Here is a 21,238-nt window from a genome sequence, read left to right as displayed (position 1 = left end):
CCCTACCGCATCCCTCCCGGATACGGTAACTGGGTTGCAGATGAGTCCAGTATGGCGGCAATATGTACGACGGGCAAGTTCCCGGTTCAGGATGTTGTCTCAACCTCAGAAGAAGGGTACGTAGTTGCTAAGGTGAACGGAGTGTTCTACTGCAGTTGCTATGCTCCGCCACGTTGGTCTACCGAAAGGTTCACCCTGATGGTCGATCTCCTATCCATGGAGCTAACGGGCCTAACGCCGTTGGTGGTGGCGGGCGACTGCAACGCTTGGACTGTTGAGTGGGAAAGTCGCTTCACGAACCAGAGGGGCCAGATCTTGTCGGAGGCTTTGGCAAAGCTCAACCTAGATCTGGCCAACGTTGGGAACAAAAGTACATTTAGCAGAAATGGCGCGGAGTCGATCATCGACGTGACGTTCTCCAGCCCAGGACTGATCAAGCAATGGAGGGTAGACGATGGCTACACTAATAGCGACCACCAGGCGGTCTGTTATAGTGTAGACAACAACGAGAGGCGGCAAGCGACGAGTAGGGCCAACACTTCGTTTGCCCGCGGGTGGAAGACATCGCATTTTGATGCCGAGGTATTTGAAGAGGCAATTAGACGAGAGCGCGAGGGGGGCAGTCGGCCTCGCCCGACGCCTGACCAACTAGTTGCTATGCTATCTCGGGCGTGCGACGCCACCATGCCTAGGACTCGCCAACCTAGGAATGGGAAGCCACCGGTCTACTGGTGGACTGACGAGATAGCGGACCTTCGCAGTGCGTGCCTCCGTGCGAGACGGAGGATGCAGCGTGCGCGAACAGACGAACAGAGAACAGAGCTTCGCGCAGCATTCAGTTCTGCCAGATCGACGCTGAAGAGGCCAGCAAGAGGGCCTGTTTCGATAGGCTATGCGCGAGTGCCAATACGAACCCGTGGGGTGACGCCTACAGGATCGTAATGGCCATGACCAAAGGCGCGCTGGCGCCTGCAGAGCGATCACCAGCGATGCTGGAGCGAATCATCGAGGGACTCTTTCCGCGCCACGAGCCAAGTCCTTAGCCTCCGGCGGTCGAGTCCCACGTCCGACGTTCCAGTATCTCAGACACAGACCAGGGATGGTCGGCCAACCTGCCGAGCATCCAATCGGTGGGCGACGACAGCCGTGTTGAGGTTCAGGAGGAGGCAAGGGTTACAAATGAGGAACTCATCGTGATCGCCAACTCTCTAAAGGTGAGCAAGGCACCGGGACCGGATGGCATCCCTAACCTGGCAATCAGGCTGATAAAAACGGCCCCCGGGCTGTTTCGAGTAGTCATGCAGAGGTGCCTGGATGACTGCCTCTTTCCGGATAGGTGGAAGCGGCAGAAATTGGTCCTACTGCCGAAGGCTGGGAAACCCCCAGGTGACCCATCGGCATATAGGCCTATCTGCCTGCTAGACACAACGGGCAAGGTGCTTGAGAGGATTATCCTCAACAGACTGGTGAGGTACACAGAGGGTGTAAACGGTCTGGCAAGTAACCAGTTCGGCTTCCGGAAGGGCAGGTCCACGCTGGATGCCATCGCCTCCGTCACCAAGACGGCGGAGATAGCACTCCAGTGCAAGAGAAGGGGAATACGCTATTGCGCAATCGTCACGCTTGACGTGAAAAATGCGTTCAATAGCGCCAGTTGGGACTCCATAGCACTCGCGCTCAAGAGCATCCACGTACCGGTGTCGCTGTACAAGATTCTGGAAAACTACTTCCAGAATCGAGTACTGGTTTACAACACAGAGGAGGGTCAGAAGTGCGTCCCAATTACCGCCGGGGTTCTGCAAGGTTCAATCCTGGGTCCGGTGTTGTGGAACGTCATGTATGACGGGGTGTTGAAACTAAAGTTTCCTGTAGGGGTTGTGATCGTCGGCTTTGCAGACGACATAACGCTAGAGGTTTACGGCGAGTCGATCGAAGAGGTCGAGTTGACGGCTGCGCATTGCATAAGGAAGGTCGAGGACTGGATGCGCTCCTGGAAACTGGAGCTCGCGCACCATAAGACGGAGGTCACGGTTGTGAACAACCGTAAATCAGAGCAACAGGCGGTGGTCAGAGTCGGAGACTGCACCATCACCTCGAAGCGATCGTTGAAGCTCTTGGTCGACGACAAGCTCACGTTCGGGAGCCACGTCGACTATGCCTGTAAGAGGGCCTCATCGGCTATTGCTATCTCGTATGATGTCCAATAGCTCAGCGGTCTATGGCAGCAAGCGACGACTTCTTGCCAGCGTGGTTTCGTCCATACTTAGGTATGGTGGGCCAGTATGGTCCAGAGCGCTAGGTACTAACAGTTACCGCGGTAAACTGGAAAGTACCTACAGGCTCATGTGCCTGAGAGTTGTTAGTGCGTATCGTACGGTGTCATACGATGCAATCTGTGTCTTGTCCGGCATGATGCCTATCAGCATCGCCATCAAGGAGGACAGAGAGTGTTTCGACCACCGTGACACAAGGGGCATACGAGGCACCAGAAGGTCATTCTCGATGCTCCGTTGGCAGAGGGAATGGTCTTATTCCACAAAGGGCAGATGGACGCACCGACTTATACCGGAGATATCCGGCTGGGTCGGGAGGCGACATGGCGAGGTGAACTTCCACCTGACACAGATCCTGTCAGGCCATGGTTGCTTCAGGCAATATCTGCACAGGTTCGGGCACGCGGGGTCCCCCATGTGTCCCGAGTGCGTGGAAGAGGAGGAGACTGCAGAGCATGTCTTCTTCGTATGCCCCCGTTTCGTAAGAGCGAGAAGCAACATGATGGCTGTGAGCGGGCCTGGCACTACTCCGGACAATCTTGTCCGGAGGATGTGCGACGACCCGGACATCTGGAACGCGGCCGCCACCCAGATTGTCCTGGAGCTGCAACGTGTGTGGCGGGTCAATCACCAACACGCTAGTGGTAGCTAACTACCAGTCTCCAGGTAGGTAGCTAGGAGGTTATAAGAATGAAGAGGGTGCATCACGCACAAAAGCCACTTCCCGACGTAATACTTAACCGTCGTTCCGGGAAGACCAGGGCTGTAGACTAGAGGGGTTTTAGTGGGTCGGGACAGGGATCAGTAGGGGTCTGGCGGAGTGTAACTACCCCAGCATCCCTCCCCTAGTCTATCCCCACACCCTAGTTCTCTTCTCAGGTGTCTGTTTGCAGATTTCCTCGCCACCTTTGAAAAAAAAAAAGACTCCAACCACGAGACCGATAGAAAAGACAATACCAAAGACATAACTAAACAACAATGGACATAATAGAAGTAGCACCAGCTGTACTAACCAGGGCATACATAAAAACATACCAAGCAATGATAGTTTTTTTATGACATTCGAGAGCGTTCCTATATAACAGTAGTGGTATTGGCAGAATAAAGACAGCCGACAGGAAAACTAATTTACGGCTACAACGTTGCCGTCTAGTTGTGGGACGATGGTATAACACTCGGTACCTATACGGTACACACATCCGTCAGTACACAGCGACTCTTTTGCCGAGTGTGCGATTTCTTTGTACGAAGGCTACCGGTAAGTTGCCGAGAATTTTACTCTTTAGGCGGCATCCATAATTTACGTAACGCCAAAAACTCAATTTCTCACCCCCCCCATATGTATCAAACGGTAACGTCAGCACCAAGTTTTTAGCGATTCTGAGCTCAATGCAGGATGATTTCCTATTTTGGCCCTTGAAGCACTTTTCAGCGATTTTGTGTATAATTTGGGAGCATTTTTTATTTTGGATTTTCTGGCCGTTAGAAGCACTTTTCGGGGGTTCTGAGCCTAATTTGAGAACGTTTTCTATCTTGGCTTCTTTTGACCAACAGAATTTCATTTGCAGAAGCATTTTTCAGGGATTTTCAGCGATTCTGAAACTCAGTTTGGGATCGTTTGCTTTTTCTGGCCTTTAAAAGATTCTGAGCTCAATGTAGGATTATTTTCTATTTTAGATTTTACTGGCCCTCGGAGGCCTTTTCGGAGATTTTGAGCTTAATTTGGGATCATTTCTTTTTTGGCTTCTTCTGACCTTTAAAAGCACTTTCTGGAAACTCTAAACCTAATTTGAAATCGTTTTCCTGAACATTAAAATCACTTTCCGGTGAATCTGAGCTCAATTTGTAATCATTATTTATTGTCTGGCCTTAAAAACATTTTTCGGCAATTTTGAGCTCAGTTTATGAAAATTTTCTATTTTGGCTCAACTAGATTCGCGGTGTTCAACAAGAAATATATTCATCGTTCACCTTTGTAATGTGTTAACTTCACGCGCAACATTAACCAATTTGGTTTCTTCCATGGTGACGCATACTTTTTCTTTCCGTCGCAGTCGTAGAGATGCAGAGGTAAACTCGGTCTCCGTCAACAACGACTGTTACACTTTCTTATTTAAAACATCTTTCCTTACCCTTTTGAATAATTTTGAATAGAGACTGTGTCTTTTATCAGTAGATGATGGATGGTTTTTGTATGCATGAAGGGCCACTGCAACAGGAGTAGGTTTTCTGTAATAACTGGCCCCGATTGCTATATACAGATTGCTTGAGCCTTTTGATGAAGTTGAGTTTGTTGGTTAAAAATCTGTGCCCCAATTCGGTACTACATGGTTTAAGAAACCGGTGACTGTGTTGGGGTTGGTACTCCATACCTGGTATGGGGTTGAGAGGTAACTTTCAAAGAAGTTGAACCTCGATGAAGCAAGAACCACGCAAAAGCAGAGCGAATATGGCGAGCTCTCGGCTTTAGCAAAAAAAGATAGTGTCGGTTATGACTTTGCCGATTTTCTTTGAATGATAAAGAGCGGAACAGTGTCCAGTCCAGTGAAAAGTCCCGTGATGATGCGTAGTTTACTACGTGATAAACTGAGTGAAACCCACATGATGTAATACCAAATTGCTATCCTTATTTGTAAAAGAAAAGCAACAGGAAATCCAATGGCCGCTCCAAATTTGGCCTCGTACGGTAACCTAAGCACGGTGCACCTGTGGTTTATGATCGTATCGATATTAGTAAAACCATGTGGCCTACACATAGCCCCGTGCTCCCGATATCTGCTACCGTGGAGTGAGAGCAGTAGAGAGTCTTTAGAAAGGAACGTTATGCAAAGCACTTGACGTCTGAAACCTTAGCCAGATGAGAGGCTTCCACCGTATTACTGCTGGAGCCAATGAAACAGCACAGAGTTGGCCGGCAAACTGCACCGTTAGCATGGAAACCGGTACCGATGGCACGAGGAAAAGTTTTTGCTCGACGATAAGTGGATTTGAAACCACCATCCACACCAACAGCAAGCCAGACGTTGTTGAACAAAAGTTTAATGAACACCCACACAGCTCGTTGCAGCAGAGGGACTGGAGCATGCAAGAGCGGTATTTACTGTCGTTCAAACGCAGAGATATGTCTGTGTTGTATCTGGAAGCTAATGATCGTTAAACCGATTCGAAACTATTTTGGTAGCGTTATAGACGAGTACATAATTTTCCTAGAAAGTGCAGAGTGTTGTTTAATAAACAAAATCTTAAGTTTGTTTGAGAAACATTTAGGTTAAATTTTTGATTTAAAATAAGTTTTACGTAATTATAGTTCATCTCTGTCGAATGAAAAATGCACTAGGTGAAAAGCTTTCGCAACACAGAGCTTTTGTTACACGCGTTCTTAATAAACTAAATACCTTTTAAGAACTCCAATTCCAAGAAACCTTTTCCTACTTCGAGCGTTGTCTCATTATTAAACCATTCCGTTCTGGAGTACTTTGTACAATAATTGGCTATCACTAAAGTTCATTTAGAGGACCCGATTCTTGGAATGCCACACGGACATCGTTCTATTTATTCTCGCCTTCACAGTATCGACTGCATCTAATGTATACGTTCCGCTCTATTTTCAGGTTTGATTACTACTACAGCGCGTAAACTCGACAGGGAGAACCAATCGGAGCACATTCTTGAGGTAAGCATTGTATAGAGAATATCGATCTAAATTGCTGCTTAATATTTACTGATAGAAAAGTCAGGTTTGAATACAAGCGGATAGAGGTACTTTCTATAACGGGCATGTTCTTATATTGGTAACAAACACAAATAATGCTTTCTGCGCCCAGGTGAATCGTAGGGTTTTTTATTCGATTTTTTTTTCTCGTTCTGCTTTCTTATTTCGCGGTAATGATCGTACTTTGAATCATTTCTCGCATATTTCTCAGACCAGTGCAGTGGTGTTGCGAGCTTAATATATAACATAAAGCTGCAAGAAAGCCGAGAGTCAGATGAAAGTTCAAAGGCACCATTAGGAAAATTCTTTTCTGCAAATTTTACACTTCCGTGCGGCAAACGGCCGCCCCACAAAGGACCGGCACATCAAGAGCTTAGCTTGTTAGCATCAAATTTTGGAGGATTATTCCCAAGATTTATTGCGTATTCGCTTCACCACTGTCGAAGCCCATCAAATCATTACCGGTTAGCAGATATTATGCTTTGAATTGTTCAAGAAAGTCTTTAAATTTAAATTAATTTTAAATTTTAAATTTAAAATAAGTCTCTAAATTTTCAAAGAATGTCATCATTTGCATTAGTTTTTGACATAACGTCAAAATAGTTTACGGTTGCTGATACAAGTTTGAACTATTTTCACAGCGTTAGAAGAATATAGGTACATATATTCTCCACAGAACCGCGTTGATATACAAACACTACGTGACCACATTTGACCACTATTCATCCATATCCGTAATTGAATGAGCCTCGCTGATTCAATCCGCGCTGGCCAGCTTGAAGCCCTCTCAGTGCTACGCAATCACGAGTAAAGTCAATTCAATCGCACGCATTTATTTGTGACAATGAACTCATTAATCAACTCATGGCAATAGTGCTATCCAAGGGATATATTTCGAACACAAACCGCAAAAAGATAGCACTGCCAGAGCAGTGTACCAACTCGGCAGCTGACAGCATCATCGTCCAACGTCCGACGGATTGATATGCTCCTCGTTTGCAGGTGATAACGGAAACTGTGTAGGTAGTACGTATCACCACCCAACCACATAGAGCAGATTCAGGATTTCTGCTCGAGGCCGCGTTTGATGCAGCGATAAATCAAAATAATTAATCTCTCACGATCAATTAGTGTCCATCATGCTGTAGGCAGGCAGCAGGATACAGCCTGACCGGACCCATCGTGTGCCCGCGGCCAGAATCATCGCTGCCCGTTGTGCAGACGGGTAATGGAGTGAATCATCCATGGTCAGTCACCTGTGCGTTATTTTCATTTTCAATTTTTTTTGTGCTCCTTTTATTTTTCCATCCATCGACAAGCGAACAAACAGAGCCTGTAAGCGAACAGATTTATTTTTCTGTATCGCTTCTGTGACCCGATTTTCACGGTCCAATCAGCATGAGCTGGTCGATATGGTAAATAATTATGAGCGTCTTTTGGGGTTCGATGAGGGAGATGACTTTTTCGCTTTGAGCGGAAATTGTTCGAACAGAGGAAGCAAACACCGGTGCCTGTGGATGTAGACACTGAATTATTTATGCATTATCATTGAGACGTGCCCTGGGGATAGCTTTTGCGGAGCTAGTTTTTTCAACAAGCTGAACAAATTTTCTAAACTAAATGAAAATATTTTTTAAAACTATGGGGAAAAAACTTGAAAACCTTGTGAATTTTGACATACATAAGCAGAACATCAGAACCCTGAACGTCAAAATCGAGATTTTAGTTTCTCGAAATAGTAGTAAACTAGCCAAATAAAACCTTCATTTGGTGCGGGGTGTACTCCATAGTCAACGACCTCTTTCCTGGTTCTCTATATTGGCAAAAGTGTTGGTGACTCTTACGTCAGGCTGGCTACATGCCCAGTCCACTGGAACCTGTTGCGTTTTATCACGTTTAAGTTTGTAGTGCTTAGTACAGCTAAAAAAGTGCTATAAAACTTCAATATAACGGATTTCCTCGTTTGCGACCACGTCCTCTTTTCTTGAGTTCATTCAACTTCATGAAAGCGACTGATGCCTCACCCACTATTCATACGAAGATGTTGATCACTCCAGCGTCATTCAATTCATCTTAATCAGTTTCGTCGGAAAACGTGTATGGCATCATCTGACATCAAAACTTTGTTTTCAGCTTAACAACTATGCTTGGAATTTTGGGTGATGACTTTATTTGATACGGTTAAAAAACAGATCGATCTTCAATATGCAATACAGTTTGTGTCAATGGTGCATGCAGTTGCTGACTAATAAGAGTTTGAAGGTCTTTTTTGAGGTAAAATGTGATTTCGTTCCGCCGCGAAAGGGTTAAAGCATTATCTGCCACAGCTTATTTTGCTTGACTGATTTGAACGCCGCTTTGAAATCCACAAACAGTCGTTAAGTCTGCAAGTTGTATACCCAAAACTTATAATCCGGAACTATCACAGAGTGAAGATTTGATCAGTCGTGGAGTGCCCCTTTTCGAAAACCAGCTTGGTATTCACCATTAAAAGGTTCCACTAACTAAAAAACTAACATCCGTAACTTTTGCAAAGTGTCCACCGAATTATTGTCGAATCATAGCATGGTAGATCTGGGAGCAGACGTCACCATTTGGGTGTCTTCAAATATTTAAGCGTAGACAGTAGGTGCTACAGATGACCTACCCTATGGTCATGGTAAAGTTTATCAACATCAGTCCAGTAGTGTTAGTCAACGAAAGGCTACTATTTTTACCAATGATTGGTCATCCACGAACCTCCACCGAATGTATCCACCTGGTTACTCAACACTGCGAAACCAATACTTCGTTCTACTGCCTTGCCGCCACTGTAGTAGATGTGGTGGATGTGTGGATGTGCCAAATGATCCTTCCTGTATATCTATCTTCGTTATTCGTGGTGTTGCAGGGTTCGGTATACTAACTCAGCAGGACTACAATACCGAAATCTTGTGGTGGGGTTACCACCACCGCTGACGAAATGAAACGATGTAGTCACTTAACTGCTACATTACAGCGTTATTCAAGAGGTACCATGTGGAGGCACACTACACCACCCCCCAAAAAGCAGAAAAGTGTATTGAATGTATAGTTTATAGTTGGTTTAAAAATTTCTAAAGTCATAGAATGGTCTATGTAATTGGTACTAAACTGGAACTTTCTACAAAAAAATTACAACAGGTTGACAAATACTACTAGCCTAGCAATTCGAGGCCATACTTTCATCTTCGTTTTTCTCCGAAACGATTTATTGTAGTTATTGCTCTTTATCATTTGTACTTTTCTTTCTTTTTTTTATTCGTGAAATAGAGAACAAACTATAGAAAAGAAAACAGTGAAATCCCGTTTAAAAACGGATTTATAATAATATAAACTTGAATGAATAATCACTTTGAGAATTATAAAACATAACAAGCGAACAGACAACGAAATTTAAATAAGTGTTAAAATAATACAAGTTTACATGTTTATGCTATGCTAAATAATACAAGGTTTACAGCTCTAAGGGTTGCATGAAATGGTGACGTAGGACTAAACGGTGTAAGTAAAGGGCTTCATAGTTACAGTGTGTACTTTAAAAGCGCATAGTCGTAGGTTGGAATCTTGACAGAATCAGGCCATTTATTATTATTATTTTTTTTTTATCTGTCCTGTAGTATAAAGGTTGACCTTTTTAATTTCACTACTTCCGGTTGGAGGTTCGTTTCTCAAATACCTTGATGTATAATAATAAAATTTATTTTTAAACCTAATCTCCCTAAGCACAGTTCCAAAAATTTAAACAGTCTCTCTTGAATATTGCCTCCGATGTAGAACGTTTTTTTTTTCAGCGGGCAACATATTCAGCTAACGATACCTCTAACAAACAAGGAGTTTTCAGTTCACATCAGTTTCCGGTGTAGCGTTGACGGTGTGCACGTGTGTCTTTAGCCTTTTTATAAATATACAAGAACGGTGCGCATAAAGTTTTTGCAGTGGACACCAAATGAAATTCTGATGCAGATGACTTACTCTCGAATAACGATTTTAGCCGTACACAAATCTTACACAGTAGTTTAGGGCAACGCGTAGTTTTCGCAGTTCACCAGCACCGGGATTGATGTGAGCCACATCTCCCATTGGGAAATGAGGGAGGATCAAACTTTTAAACAGTTTCAGACGGGTACTAACTGGAGCAGACGTGGCACAGCTATGTAGTGTTCGTAATCCAGCATAAATTTTTCCGCATTGTTGTCGTAGAAGCCCATCCCATTTAAGACTGTTTTTGAAAAAGTAGCCCAGGTTACTAGCATTCTCCGTTCATCGAATCACTCTTCTATCCATAATGACGTCTGGCACTAAATTGTGTGGAGCAGCATTTCGTGATCTGGTTTTGATCAGTAGTGATTTACTTTAAATTTGATTGGCGAGTAATCCGTTCCGTCGAGACCATTGTGTAATCCTTGCTAGATCATCGTTTACCAATTCAACCATTTCACTTGGTCCAAGACCCAATCGACTTATGTACAGATGTACATCATCAGCATACAATTGTATGGTGCAGTGCTTTAGGACATAAGGCAAGTCGTTAATGTAGCAGCAAAATAGCAATGGATCAAGAACTGATCCTTGCGGCACTCCCGAAGTAATTACAGAGCTGTTGGATTGGCGATCTCCACAAAAAACAGTTTGCTTTCTATCAGTTAGATACGAGTTCAGCAGATTTACGACATTAGAATTAACATTGAACTGTGTTTGCATCGTTAAGCATAGTCTGTAATGATGGATTGTATCGAACGCTTAAGAGAAATCCAGCAACAACAGTATTGAACCGGCCTTTTTATCTTACGCAACTGCTAGGTCATCATACACCCGAATGATAGTTGTTTTGATACTGTGACCTTTTCGAAAACCAGCCTGATACTCCGAGAGCAAGTTATTTTCAGTTGTATAAAAAGTAATCTGCTTCCCAATCAACTTCAAAAACTTTCGATAATGCGCATAGGATGCTTATGGGTCTCAAATTAGATATTGAAGATAAATTGCGCTGCTTTCGGACAGGAATTTTTTTGCATGCATCCAGCAAGTTGGAAATACACAGCTTCGTATAATAACTTTGAAAATATGAGTAATTTGATCGACGACCAACGGTAATATAATTTTATTCAACTTCATCGACAAGTCATCCAGTCCAATTGCGTTCGATTTCACGTCACAAACAGCATTAACAACTTTCCAACATTCCACAGCACGAAAAGAGAAATTATGAGGTGAGTTAAGATGTACTCCGTTGCCTCTGTAATCGTTGCCGCTCACAGTGAAGTTCGCCACAAACGCGCGATTTATTTCATCAGGGTCGAGATCACAGTTTTCGAATGATGTCTGCCTGTATACACCTAGTTTTTTTACCCGTTGCCAGAGAACTCTGGAAGAGATTCTACTGTCAAGGAATTGGCTCATGTATCGTCTAGTAACTTATGTCAGGTTACTCATGACTGTGAGGTTTCTCATAAATCCTTCCTTTATCATCTATCTATCTATCTTAGTCTGATATTGAACTTACTTACTTCAGCAGCCTATAGCCGTAGTGGCTCGTGCCGTATCAAGAATTTCCCACCATTCTACCCGGTCCTGGGCTCGCCAATTTCCTAAACGTCTCGATACTCACATGTTGGGCCCCTCTATTCCTGCTGCCGGTGGGGTTATTGAAAAGAACAGATTTTACCGCACTGTCGTCCGGCATCCTCGCGACATGCCCAGCGCATTGTAGCCTCCCGACGTTCGTCAGGTGCACAATGGGAATCTCCCCAAGTAGTGCCTGCAGCTCGTGGTTCATACGCTTATGCCACTCTCCGCTTCGGTTTGTACTCCACCAAATATTGTCCGCAACACTTTCCGTTCAAATACGGCCAGTGCGCGTATGTCCTCCGTGAGCAGCATACGGTCCACAGAAAACTACGTGTCTAACTGGGGTTTTGTGCATCGTCAGTTTTGTGCGGCGGCATATGCTCCTGGATCAAAGCGTCCTGCGCAGGGCGAAGTAGGCTCGATTTCCAGTTTGAATACGTCGTTGGACCTCCTTACTGGTGTTATTGTCGCCGGTTACCAGAGATCCCAAGTATACAAACTCCTCTATCACTTCGAATTCGTCGCCGTCCATGATCACCGTCCATCGGAGGCAAATGTTGGTTTCTTCCGAGCATCTTTCTTTCATATACTAGTTTTTCGACACTTTCATTTCTAGTCCAGCTCTTTTAGCTTCTACTTTTAGTCTGGCGTAGATTGCCTCCGCCGTCGCTGAGTTTCTCGTTATAATGTCCAGATGATCTGCGAAGCCTGAGTTGACTACCTTTGCTGAAAATCGTGCCTCTCGTTTCGATGCCCGCTCGTCGGATTACACTCTGAAAGGTAATGTTGAACAACGTCCATCTCCTTGTCTTAACACTCTGCGCGCATCAAAGGGAGCGAGAGTGTCCCCAACACGCATACGTAACACATCACTCGGTCCAAGGTAGCTTTGAGAGGTCGTGTCAGTTTATCGGAAAAACGTAGTCGTGCATTATTTGCCATAGCTGGTCTCGATCGACTGTATCATACGCTGCCTTGAAGTCCACGAAAACACATCTGGGCACATTGTACTCCCGGCATTTCTGAAGGATCTGCAGGAGAGTGAATATTTGATCCGTAGTAGCGCGTGCTTGTGTGAAGCACGCTTGGTACTGCCCTACAAATTCTTTCGCTAAAGGAGATAAACGACGGAGTAGAATCTGGGAGAGAACTTTGTAGGCAGCGTTGATCAGGGCTATGCCGCGGTAGTTGCTGCATTGTATCCGATCAATTTTTACTGCTGAACAATGACATATGTAATAATGATTATTGAAGTATCATAAAATTTCATTAATATTGATATATTGATTCTTGTAATCGATCATGTGATTACACAAGTATTACCGTTCGAAATATATCATTTTCAAATCACACCTTGGTTTTAGGTTCCTTAGAATGTACCGCGATATAGTGCGGAAAGCCGTAGTTCTACGTAAAAACATGAAAAAGCATGCAAAAAATTTGTTGAAATGGTTTATTGTTGTTCATTTCATTTTTAGCTCATTTTCAAGGACTCGAATTTCGGAAACCCTTGAAAATTAACTAAAAATTTGTCTGAAAATAGAGAGCAACTCACAGTAGAAAAACTATCGAGGATAAATAAAAAATTTTAGACATGTTTTTTCGATTCTATAGGATATTGGCTCTATTATCGTTAGGTTTTACCTATTATCGTCAGGGCGTTGAATGATGTCTAAGATCATTAATTTCTTGCATGATGGTGCTTCATAATGCAGAGTACCTCTCTGCGAAATATTAGTTCTCTATGACTTCATTAACCCCCGGACGATAATGAGTAAAACCTAACGATAATAGAGCCGATACCCTATTTTAAATTTCATTGAGTTTTCAATGTGAATTAATTGCGTTAGAAACAAGAAAGTTACCTGATGCTTATGCGAAACAACACTGCAATGCTTGCCCAAACGTGGTCACTCCCTTCTACAATGATTCACCGCATAAAGTCATCCACATGTTAACACATTCCTTACATGGCTTCACACAATTACTAATGTGTGTAAGGGAAATGTAAATTGTGTTTACCAGCAAACGCACAAAGAATTATGAATATCAATAAAAAAAAACACTAGAAAATATCCTGATATTTAGTAGTAGAAAAGGGCGTCGAATATATTTTACTGGGTAAACACCTAACAAATTTGAAACAATAACCTGTACTTATCAAAAACACTAAAAATGCAAACTTTTAATGTTGCCGTGCTGCCAGAGCCCTCTTAAGTGACAATAAAAAACCTAAAATCCATATCGCTGTGCTTCTTTTGACAATTTTTTCAAGTTTTTAACTCAATATAATTTTTACCTTAATTTAAAGTAAATGGAAAAATCGATACGCATTCTATACAAAAAAGCATTTTGTTCAACTTAATTTTTTTATAGGTTTTTACAGTGCATTCCTTTTTTCAATCAATTCATTTAGTTAAATAATGTAAATGGCAAAAATATTATCTATTACTGTTAAAAGACGTTTTATTTGGTGTGAATTTAAAAGCTTGGTGTAAATAGTCTACCGGCTGCAGCTTTCACGAGAGACATGTCACCGCTCTTAACTATGTCGAGACATTCCGTTGAAAGCGTGCCTGAAATTTTAGTAAATTCACGGAACCGGCTGTTAAAACCTGATCGCCTTCTGACAAACGCGAGTGAGTGACTTTGAAAACGGTTTTTACTGAATGATGCATAATATACTGTTTTATCAACATGTAGCAGATAATGGACAGGATGATTTTTTATTTGCTGAAACATATAAATAATCTGAAGTGCCCAAAGTAACCCTAATGGTACAATGAGTTTAAATTGTTTGAAGATACAGACGAAATGAAGAGAACTAACTACTAAACAAACCAACTAAACCTCATTATATTCGCCGAAAAACACTTTTAAAGGCCAAATGATCTAAAATTAGCTCCAGAACTGTTGAAAACATTTGTTATTGCCAGAACTGGCAAAAATAGAAAATGATCCCAAATTAATCTCAAAATCGCCAAAATATGCCCGAAAAGGACAGAATAGAAAATGACTCGAAATAAGGGTTAGAATTAATTAATTCTCGTCACAATACCTTCCTGGAAAATTGCGCAAAAATTAGCCAGGCAAAAATGGTCATACTAAAACTTAAAGTATCAGCACGTATAATATTCTTTTTGACTGTAAACTGAAATAATATGAACTCTAGAGAAAGATCAAATTATTATTTTACGACGTACGAGCATTTGATTCCAACAGTCGTGCTTAAAGACACAGACAGTCTTGAACTTCCCAGCAATAATGTACACACTGTACGAGTTCTTAAGCTAGTAGTAAACGTTTTAATTACAAAAAAGCTCGGCACACGATGGGTAATTGAAATAAATTCGTCCCGCAACGTAGCATTCCCCGTCTGGCCGCGTTTCGAAATCACGGCTAAGTGGCAGCTTTTTAATCTTCCGCTCCGCACTGCGAACAGCATCAATTTCATCTCCGCACACCGGTCGGAATAAATGAGCTGGAATTAATTATACTATACGCAAAAATTAATTTTCATTCCGCGCAGTCTGCCAGAGCTCAGACAACTCCGCAATCCTCTAGGGGGTGGGGGGCAGGAAGAAGGATTCCAGCTGGGAGTACGCTATCTAGCATAGCGAATGCTGCGTAAATATCACTGCTCGTCCCGCATATCGCTACAACAGGCAGATCTTGTCAACAGTAACGGGCCGGATTTGCCTTGTAATATTCAGGTCTATGTGCATTGTTCGGCACCCGGGAGCCTGCATTCATTACAGTTTATCCGGTCTCATTCGAAGTTTTAATTGTGCTCATGTCACTTTTCTCCTCATTCTGCAGGTGCTGGTAATGGATAATGGTGCACCGCAGCTTTCGTCCACAACACGAGTCGTCGTGCAGGTGGAGGATGTAAATGACCACGCGCCCGAGTTCGATCAGAAATTGTACAAGGTTCAGATTCCGGCCAACGCCAAAATCGACCAGACACTGTTTCAGGTAAGCGCAAATATTTACATAACAATTCCATTGGTTCGATGTAGTGTACACATTATGATTTCATGCTTGCCAACCATTTCATGTTGATACAGCACAAAACGTTCGTCACATAATCAGATAACCGTTAAACGAGTTACTAAATTAAACGTATCACAATCTTTTCCCATACTCCCTTCTTCTTCTTGAAGAAGCGTTTTTCTTTCCAAAGTCACATCTCACACCGGCATGTTCAACCTTTAGATTTTTTGGCTCACGTAAACTACACCTGATATGGCACAGTCACGCCTGTCTTCATCCACCGCACAAACAATTCATAACAGTATGAGAAAAATTAATTTCACCACAGGTACTAATCCTCCTTTGTCGTATGCCGGGCGCCGGAGTTTGGTTCTGAATTTTAATGTCGTTCCTTCCTTTGCACGTTTGCTTGTTCTTCCTTCGGTTTCCCGCACAATCTCCTGGATGTATATCCCGTGAAATTTTCCACTCCGGTGCATCATCCTGCTGTTGTATGCAGCACGTAACTTGCAGGGGCCTCCAGGTAGGCTGCATCGGACTCGTGTCGCAGTTTGCCATCATATACGAACGAACATTTTTCCCCCCGAGTCGACTCGCATGAAATGACTCCGCATCCCAAGGACGTAGATACACAAACGACTACATTCTCATTAAAATCTCATTTGGCTAAAATGATAGCATTGACATGTTACCTGCCGAGGCGAACCGCTACGTTTCGTGACCCGGTTCTACATTGATTGCCTCCCGGAGAAGGCGAAATTGTAAACAAGTGAAAATTCTGTTCCATCGATCGAAAAATTCCCGTTTTCTGAATTCGTAAATCATTTATGTTTTTGAAAAATTCTATCAATCAAATGAACATTGGATGGGAAAAAACTGCTCTATTCTCTTCCCATGTTGAACTTATTAAGCTAATTTCCCTTGGGACCTGAACTGCGTGTCCTCACCGCCAGCAGTGGTGAATAAATTGTGGAAAGTTAATTGTACTACAGGTCGAAACGAGCCACTTTCACGCATGCACATACCTGTATGGCTGTGTGACCTTTATTTAACGAAACTACCGGATGGAGTACCACTTCTGGAATTTATTTTGCTGGAGAATAACACGAGACAAAGCTGCTTGTTGTCTATCTTTGGCACGCAAAGCTCACAGCGGCAATTCGGTTTGTTCCATTTCGACAATTGACTGGCCTCAAGTCGGAGAATTTTTCAAACAATGTGTGTAATATGCCAGCCGAGCGAGGGCTGCCACATTTGGGTGAAAATGTGCATTTGGCATTTAAATCTGATGGCGCACTTAATTTTGCATTTATGCTCTTTGATTAGTAGCTCGAGTTTTATAAATATTCCAAAAGGAAAAAAATAAAATATGTTTAAAATAAAATTGAGTTCCAAAATACATTTAAACTTTCATCGGTTTTATTTGTTATTTCAAGTTTTTAAAAATTTTAGTCCATTAAAAATAGCAAACTGTTATAAAATAGTTTTTTTTTGCCGCCACCAGTAAGTATTTGGAATATTAAAAGTGAAAATTGTAGAAAATCAGTACCGTTAATATTTTTGAAATTATAAAAGGTGGTTTTAGAAGAGCCTTCTTTTTACAATTTAAACAAAATATCTACTATTGCGTTATTTATACAAACCTTTAATTGGAACATACACCAATGAAAAAAATCTAGACAAGTCAAGACGCATGATCGTGGCCTACTTTCTGGACCCAAACAAGAGATAAATTTTTCACCAAATTCATTTCTTGCAATGACCATTGCTTCGCGTGCTGAAGAGCATGTAGGGTGTTGTATCATGATCGGACCAGTCAGAAAATGTACCATGATCGGACCATTTTTTATATGCGAGATTTATTAACTTTTGAACAAAAAAATGTGTCAAGTATGTAGCAGCATCATCAAATAACTTCTTCTGATGATGGCTAGAAAGTTTCATCCAGATTGCTTAAGTATTACTACTATTAAAAATGTTTCAAAAAATGAACTATTTTCGAGCACAAATTGCCCTTACAATTGTTATCAAGGCTTGTTTTCAAGCAGTGATTTAAGAATCAAATATTTAAATATTGCAGTATATTTTCCAGTAATATGTTTCTGCAACATCTCAATTCAATGTAGGAACACTTTTTATATGAAATATTTGCTTTAAAGTTGGAATTATTGGTGAAACGCGAAGGCCTGTTTTGTATCATGATCGGACCAGCCTACTTCTGAGACATCACCGTCATTTTGCTTATGCTTGATATACCCAATAAAGGATTTCCCGTTTAATTCATTGGAACAGAATGAAAATGATGAAGCTTATTTTCTATAGAATGAAACCTCACAAAATCGACGTAAGGTTCACTATACTACACTACACTACACTTCCCTACAAACAGCCCATTATACTTCAGGCAGGAAAAATATAACTCAGCGTCAACTTAATTTAAGAAGCACTTTTTTCCGCAAAGTTTCGACCAGTTTACGAGAGAGTCATATACTAAAATATATGGAAGTTTATAATTGTGAATGGTTGGTTATCGAAGCTTTCATCGAGGCATCTGTCTCAGCTTTATAAAAACGCTCGGAGATATCAAATACAATGACGAATATGACTAAGGTTTCCACGAAACGATTTATGACATAGCACCGATAACTTCCTTCAATTACCCTAAACTGTGATTGAACTTTTAAGCAGTATGAAATAATATTCTTTTATTCTTTTAAACAACTTTATCAAATAGATACGATAGCGACTAACAAATCAGTTTGAAAAAATAACAGATAGTCGATAGAGATTCGTGAAGAGATAGCCAATCTCAGTTAATTGAAATCACATAGTTAGTAGCGATTTCGTGAGATATTTTAAAAATTAATTTTAATTTTATTTTTAAAATAAGGAGAAAAATGAAACAAAGTAAAGCTTCTGAGTGCTTTAACAGAATGGACACCAATTATTTTTCAATAAATACATACATGTCTGCAACATACACTATTCTAACAATTTAGTGAGAATGTTTGGCTCGAGTTAGTAAAATGTTAATAAACGTTTTAAATTTTAAGTTAAATGTATATAATATACATTATGCTATTCACCGCGATCATTGGTGCTTATTACGGAAGAGTTTACGGTGAAATCAGAGTGAAATGAACACAGTCCTATCACGGGACTCACGTAGGTTAACATAACGTCGCAAAGTGGCAACTGCTGTGAAATCTGGGTTATTATGAGTTTCATATCACTGAAATGAAAATGGGAATAGTGACGTTTTGCGTTTATTTTTACACGGCCATTTTGAACGAAGTGATTTCAAGAAGATGAGGAAGGTTGAAAAACCGATTGATTTGTGATCTAATGATAATATATAGCAAATTTATTTTTCAGTAACGAAACTCTCTTTGAGACTAACAAATTTTTGCGGCTAATGAAACGTGAGAAAAACAATTGATCTTTGAATTAAGTTTAGCGGTAGGGCTTAAAAGCTTCGTCTTCTCGAAAAATGTCCTCATACAAAATTTCAGCTCAATCGAACTTCGGGAAGTGATGCCTCAAAGCGGCCAAAGTGTCACTTTTTTGACTGATGAAGTTCATGAACTGTTCGATAGCGAAATTTTTTGTATGCCGAATGTCTTAGAAATGTGTAAAATGTCGAGATCTGGTGTTATCTCGAATAGAAAAATCGGAAAAACTCCACTTTCTGAGAATTAGAAATTTTTGTGCTTGGAAACTCATTTCACTTGTCTTATTCTCATTTTCACTTCACTGTCAATCGCACTTCACGGAGCTAGTTTTTGTCACCTCACTTTAGATGGAATCGGGAATAGGTCTCAAAAAGTGAAGTGAGCGTGGGAGTGAAATATATATTTCACCGAGAAGTAATTTCCGTAATAAGTAACATTGGATGAATTTCGCACTGAATATTAGCTCTCACACTTCAGGCATAAAACTTAGAGCATTGCAATATTCGGCAAATTTGTACTTGTAGTACTATTTGGGGACTACAAATTTGTCATACATCGTTTCTCAAATTTGTAGTGGTGGAGTAAGCTATCGGTACAACGAAACGGCAACCGAAAAAAACACCCAGAAATTGAATAGGCAAACTTGCCGTATTTTAAACTCAAATATAATTCATAACGTTTTCGAAATAATATGAAAAATGTTCGAAAATATTTTAAGAATCACGAACAAAATTGATAAAATCTAATTTATCAAGCCCAAACCAAACACCATGCAAGTAAAGCCCAGCACGCGAAGCTGAAAATCGCTTGAAGTCTCAGAAGCACACTGGTCCGATTATGATACATTTTTTGGTCCGATGATGATTCACCCTGGTCCGATCATGGTACAAAATCTATGATCAGGAAAAACGATATAAATCAATGAATTTACGTCGGATTTTCTATAAATTGTTATTTTTGTAAACTAGACAGATAGACTTTTCCGATAAATGTATTTTATTTAGGATTCCATGTAATATTGATGATGAAAATGTGGCATGAAAAGCGATGTACTTTGAAAATAGTCTAAATTGGTCGGATCATGATACATTACCCTATCACCGTTTAGATCTTTCAATTTGCGCTATAAAAAGTTCCAGAGCATGGATCTATAGCGTTCACCGTGGACGGTAACGTTTCGTCCCAGGAAAAACGGCCCCATGATTCCACCAACTCATAAATCACCCCAAACTGTTGCGAGTCGATGGTTTCATGTCTAACAAAGTAAATCTGGTAATAACACCTTTAATTGTAATTTAGCCAGGTCAACTATGACGAATGGCCGTGACTAGCGAAACACATTTTCACAGAGCACGAACTTTGATAATAAATTTCTACGATTTACAATCATTGTTCGACTGTAAGTCTCTCCATGGTGAAATGACATAGCATTTTGAATAATTTTTTACTTTGACGGATGACGTTTGGACGCCATTGCGTATCAGGTGCTGCCAACCTGAAAAATGTCGTAAAAATAACCCTTCATTATTCTAATAAAAATTGGTAAATTTAGAAATGATAAAAGACATCCTTAAGGGAAAAATGATAAATTTCTAAAATACCATTTTGTTTTATATATTTAGCTCATGTTTTGTAAAATACTCATTAAATCCTGAGTAGGTTTGAATGAACATTTGAGATAATTTATTTTATTAATTTTTTTAGATTATATCATGGAATCATAGATTCTTATATTTTGAACAAGACAATACTAGACTACTAGACTACTAGAGTTTGATTCCAACTCTACCTCTTCATTCCTGTGGTATAGCTTGCCACAAAACATACAATTTCAAACGAGGAATCAGGAAATAATTGCTCTAAATCTAACGAATACGGAAGATGCGGAACCGGCTCGTAGCACAATTTTTTCACATTATCAGTCATATGGCGAGCGGAATGAACGTTTTTTCTACGTTATATGCGACCATTCTACCATTCCACCACCATTTTACCGTATTTGCTCAAAGTAGTCGACGTGTATTATGCCTTCCAAATCCTAAAAATATTACAAGGGTTAAGTGCAAAGCCACGACCGCAAGGTTGACGTAGAACTACATAAGGGTTACATTACTTGTGTTGAATATGTTCAAAATTTTGTGCAAAGATGGGTTGAAATGCCACCAAATTTCAGTTTGCGCTCAGAAATACGACATTACTGAACAAGAATAGAACAAACA

General features: G+C 41.1%; 1 protein-coding gene across 11 annotated transcripts in view; it reads left to right on the top strand.

The window, feature by feature from the left end:
• LOC129725427 (fat-like cadherin-related tumor suppressor homolog) overlaps window positions 1-21,238 on the top strand; it is a 682,871-nt gene that overhangs the window by 534,810 nt on the left and 126,823 nt on the right. For all 11 annotated transcript variants that reach the window (XM_055681264.1, XM_055681263.1, XM_055681262.1 and 8 more), the window contains 2 exons: window positions 5,885-5,946; window positions 15,394-15,549. In XM_055681264.1, the coding sequence (XP_055537239.1) occupies window positions 5,885-5,946; window positions 15,394-15,549 (218 nt within the window). The remainder of the gene's footprint in view (window positions 1-5,884; window positions 5,947-15,393; window positions 15,550-21,238) is intronic.

This window comes from Wyeomyia smithii, chromosome 2 (genome assembly GCF_029784165.1).
Source record: "Wyeomyia smithii strain HCP4-BCI-WySm-NY-G18 chromosome 2, ASM2978416v1, whole genome shotgun sequence".
NCBI lineage: Eukaryota > Metazoa > Arthropoda > Insecta > Diptera > Culicidae > Wyeomyia > Wyeomyia smithii.
This window is presented reverse-complemented; position numbering and strand designations above follow the sequence as displayed.